General features: G+C 49.0%; 1 protein-coding gene across 1 annotated transcript in view; it reads right to left on the minus strand.

Moving 5' to 3' along the window:
• Positions 1-5,000, minus strand: part of LOC310770840 (C-Jun-amino-terminal kinase-interacting protein 1-like) — a gene marked incomplete at both ends in the record, with an annotated part of 24,905 nt that overhangs the window by 8,156 nt on the left and 11,749 nt on the right. The window contains 3 exon segments of the mRNA XM_083663548.1: positions 3,419-4,034; positions 4,036-4,473; positions 4,475-4,614. Of these exon segments, the coding sequence (XP_083519674.1) occupies positions 3,419-4,034; positions 4,036-4,473; positions 4,475-4,614 (1,194 nt within the window).

Raw genomic sequence — 5,000 nt, forward strand, 5'->3', positions numbered from 1 at the left:
TGGTTTCATGAGTCTGGACGCTCCAAGTCTGATTTGTGTCACTTGTCCCAAACCACATATGGAGGTAGTTTCCAATCTGCTTTCCGACTGATGTGACTTCAGTGCGGACGCGCAGATCCACCAAATCTGATTTGAACGTCACTCGCAACTCGTCATCAAATGCTTCTGCGCAGGAAAACCACGTCACCAAACGTACGTATTTACTGACGCCCACGTCGTTACCATAGCAACCCATGCAGATAGGCTGTTTAGGTCTGGACACAGATCCGACTTGAGAATCAGATTTGTGGCAGTGCGGACACACTCCCAAATCAGATTTGGGAAACCAATCAAGATAATGATGATTAATGACTTCATCAGCAAATCAGATTTGCCTGTAATGTGAACATGGCCTAAGATTTTGAAGCCCTGCTCTGATGTTTCCTAGCCTATTAGGATCCAAAATGACCATGGGAAGTCATTTTAGACACAAATGATTCGTCAAGGCTCTTTAATGACATTCACCGCCTTCTCTGTTGATCTGTAAAAGTGTCACAGAATTTGGATTTGAAAGTGTGATTCCTGGGACAAGCAGAGAGAGAAGGTCTGGGAGAGAAGCCAGAGAGCCACAGGCTGTTTGAACATGACCTCCTCTCCACCCAGCAGGACCATCTCATGTCCAGGTTTCTCCATGCTGCTGACAGAAGGCGGAGAATAACAGCATCCATACTGTACAGAGCAGTATACTATATCTTTCATTTATAAGACTTTCAAATGCGGACAAAATTACTATCACTTTCAAAATGTGCTAAATAATCAAACTGATGCTCATTCCATTGAGCTGCATGGTAATATAAAGTACGATAAGATTATCTGATGTCATTTTCAAATAATATTCCAAAATTTGTTTCAGATCTCATTTCATGAGAAAGTTGAATGACATGTTATCTTGCATTTAGACAACTGAATTGGGAATTACCATAACTACAGTACATTATTGCTTGTTTACAGTATGATTCTTTTCAAAAAAGATAAACGATAATATTGAATTGTAATATAATAAACGATAACGATTAGGGGGCGACTGTGGCACAGGAGGTAGAGCGGGTCGTCCACCAATCAGAAGGTCGGTGGTTCGATCGCCGGCTCCTCCAGTCCGCATGTCGAAGTGACCTTGAGCAAGACACCGAAGTACCCCAAATTGCTCCCGATGGCTGTGCCCAGCACCCTGCGTGGTAGCTTGCCGCCATCGGTGTGTGCATGTGTGTGTGACTGGGTGAATGTCGGCATGTGTTGTTAAAGGAACACTCCGCCCATTTTCAAACAGCTTTGTATCATTAGAACATCAGTAGTATATCAGGAAACTGTAAACGGTTTTGAAGTCTGTCATTTAATTTGACAGTTGTTGAGTGTTAAAGTGTGGACCAGTGACATCACTGGTCCACACTAACTCAAATGAATAACTCATTAACTCAAATCAACTCTCAATAACTGTCAAATTAAATGACAGACTTCAAAACAGTTTACAGTTTTCTGATACACTACTGATGTTCTAATGCTACAAAGCTGGTTGAAAATGGGCAGAGTGTTCTTTTAAGCGCTTTGAGTGGTCAGAACTAGAAAATCCCCATATATATGCAGTCCATTTAAACAATGAAGGTACAACAATAAGATTGAATTATTATGCAGTCCTGCTTACAAGGCATGACGGGAGATTGCTTCTGCTTCTCCTTATCGTAATGTAAACGGATCTCTATGCAGAGAGTGCACAGATCTCATATACTAATAAAGCAGTGATGTAGAGGAGGACCTGTGCTCCAGCAATATATTCTGAATACCTCCGGCGTGTGTCGCTGGCCTGAAATCGCTTTAAGCCTTTTTATTTCCTCAGACAGGCGGCGTTTGCTGCTCTGTTACGTTTGAAGGGAATTACACGGGACAATAGCTCGCGGCGCCGATGTTGCTTTCAAGCATCATTCTGGGGGGAAATTTGCACGTCTGGTATTATGAAATGTATTCCGGTCACACTACTTGAAAGGATTTTGACGTGTAAAATCAGGTGGCTGAAGCGATCAGTGTAACCTCTCTGGTGAATCAACTGAACAATTTGGCAGGGATAAATGGAAAGGAGAAGAAATCATATCGTATATCAATCTCAGAATACTATAAGACTCCCGTATCATGCAAAGTAGATGGTAGGTACAGATGTTAGCTGTTTCAAAGTACCATTTTGCTGCCGCTGGTCGGGGGAGTAAGTGTTGTTCTTTGGCTGATAGTTCAGTGAGTTTTGGTCGTAGAGTGATAAGACCGATACCATTGGAATCTGTGGATTCTCAGGATCTCATCTTGTTTGCAGTACTTAGAATTAAGTCTCGGTTAATTGCACAATTTTGGCTAAAATACGAAATCATCGAATGACAGGAAGCCCAGATCTGAATAACTAGTTCACTACCACACATCTAACCAGTTGGCTTTTATTTCACAAGCTGTTTTCTGACAGCTTCTGATCTTCAGATATGAAGATTTCAATTTCCAGGTGAAAAGAGTTTTGTTCCACATGTCACCTGCTGCTACAATGTGACAATGTTTAACGTGTGAAAAATAAATTTCACATGCAAAAAGCACATGTGCTTTAAATTCACATGTTTTTCACATGTGATTTTTTTTGTAAGGCCTGTGTGTGTCCACTAACTCATTGCAGAAACCTTTTGAGACGGACAGACACAATAATTAGCATTAGAAAATAAAATACATATTTTCCCCGCTTACCTGTTTTGGAGATATTGGCTGTAGAGATGTCTGCCTTGACTTCTCTCCAATACAATGGAACTGGATGGCACTCGGGTTGTGGCACTCAAAGCGCGCGCGGGGGACATTTTAAACACCCGACAGCAATGTGTCTTTCCAGAAATCATGACCCCAGTTACTCAAGATAATCCGCAGTTTCATGAAGGAACAATTTTCCTTCGACCAAACTATGCTCGCTAGCGCTAGCCAGCAGCACCTGGCTAAAATAAGTTAAAGTTCTAGGCTAAAGTTCCTATATGAAATTGTTCACAACAAGTTTTGTGGATTATCTTGAGTAACCGGGTCATGATTTCTGGAAAGAGACATTGCTGTTGGTTTTTCATTCCCCCCCCCCCCCCCCCCCATTTTTCTTCTTCTTCTTTTGAGCACCACAAACCGAGTGCCATTATACACTTCCATTGTATTCGAGAGAAGGCAGACATCTTTACGGCCGATACCTCCAAAATGTGGCAACTCACACCAAAACAATCGAGATGGATAAATACCGGTAGCACTATCTACAGGTAAGAGGAAAAATAAATGTATTTTGACTGTCCCTTTAACACACTTGTAACATACAATACTAGTTTTGAGCATGAAATACTGTCATATAGCCATGTAACACTGAGTAAGCATCCTGCCTGTGACTTACTTGAGGAGCGTGAGCGTCCGTTCATGAAGACGTTGAGGAACTTCTTGGAGAAGCTCATGTCTGCCTCAGGTGTGGACTCGTCAGACAGACAGGCGGTGGCCTCTCTCCTGACTCCTCCCACTTCAGCTCCATCCTCCTCTTCCTCCTCCTCCTCCTCTTCCTCCTCCTCCTCCTCCTCCTCCTCGTACTCCTCCCCGATGGCCGACTCGTACGGCGAGGAGACGCAGTTGTCGTAGACGGTGGCCGAGTCGCTGTCGTCGCTGTAGCCTTGGTAGCACTGCCGCAGACTGACCAGCTCCAGCTGGGCGTGTTCGTCCACCACCAGCGTGTATTTGACCGAGTCGTACGAGAGGCCGCTCGCCTCCGAGCTCATGGAAGTCCGGGGCGGGGCTTTGCCGCCGCCGCCGCCGCCCCCGCCCTCCAGTCCCCTTCCTCCCCCCTTCCTCACCCGCACGTCCATCATGACCCTGTCCACGTCCTCGTCCTCCCCGCCGTAGCTGTCGGTGTCGGTGGCGTCCACGTACTCCACGCCCGCCCCGGCCCTCAGCACGGCGCCCGCCCCCCTCAGGCTGAGGTCCAGGGCGAGCGAGGAGGGAGGGGCCATGATGGCGGGCGGGGGTGGCGAGCGGCTCCACGCACGAGGCGTAGGAAGGCGGGGGGACGTACACCTCGTCCTCCTCGTGGATGGAGGGGTTGGTCCGGTCGGGGAGCGGCTGGTACGGGGGCGGGCCCTCCGTGTCGGAGCCGATGGACATGCGGCCCTGCTCGGTCTGCTGCGACAGGAAGGGCCGGTCCTGCTCGCCGCCGGGCGGGTCCAGGGGGTCGGCCGAGCGCTGCACGGGGGTCAGGTAGATTTCCTCGGTGGGCTCCAGGCGGACGTCCGTGTGGTAGCGGATCCTCTCTCGGTGGTGCTGCTGCCCGCCGCCATCCGCCGCCGCTGGCGCCGCCTTGCCCGCGGGGTGCAGCGGCGCCGGCGTGTAGTTCTGCGGGGGCGGGGGGGGGCGGCGGCTTCTCCTGCAGCTTGGAGCGCGTGGCGGAGGAGGAGGAGGAGGAGGCGGCCGTGTGTCCGGAGGTGTGGGAGCTGTGCCTGCAGGGGGCGTCGGTGGACGTGCCGCGGTCTTTGGTCTGCGCCGCGCCGCCCTGCCCCTTGTCCTCGTCGCTCAGGCAGCTGTGCTCGTGCGGAGGCGTGAGCTCGCCTGTGGGAGGCGCCGACACACACAGACACACGCAGACGCACGCACACACACACACACACACACACACACACACACACACACACGCGCGCGCGCACACACGCACACACACGCGCACATACACACACACACACACACACACACACACACACACAGGCAGATCAGACAGATAGGAAAAGAGAAATGAGGGGGGAAAGCAAAGTGGGAATGGTTAGATAATGGATGTCAGGATTACGCATCAAATTCAGAGCACAGTCAAGGAAATGCATTATTATGTCATAATCCATGGGCGGAAATCCTAGTATGAAAAAAATCATCGAGGACAGTCTGGATGTTGCAGCGTGTCACACTAATGACCAGGATAGAGACGTTTTCACAGACTATAATTT

The sequence above is a fragment of the Poromitra crassiceps genome (genome assembly GCF_964638095.1).
Source record: "Poromitra crassiceps genome assembly, contig: HAP1_SCAFFOLD_247, whole genome shotgun sequence".
Taxonomy (NCBI): domain Eukaryota; kingdom Metazoa; phylum Chordata; class Actinopteri; order Beryciformes; family Melamphaidae; genus Poromitra; species Poromitra crassiceps.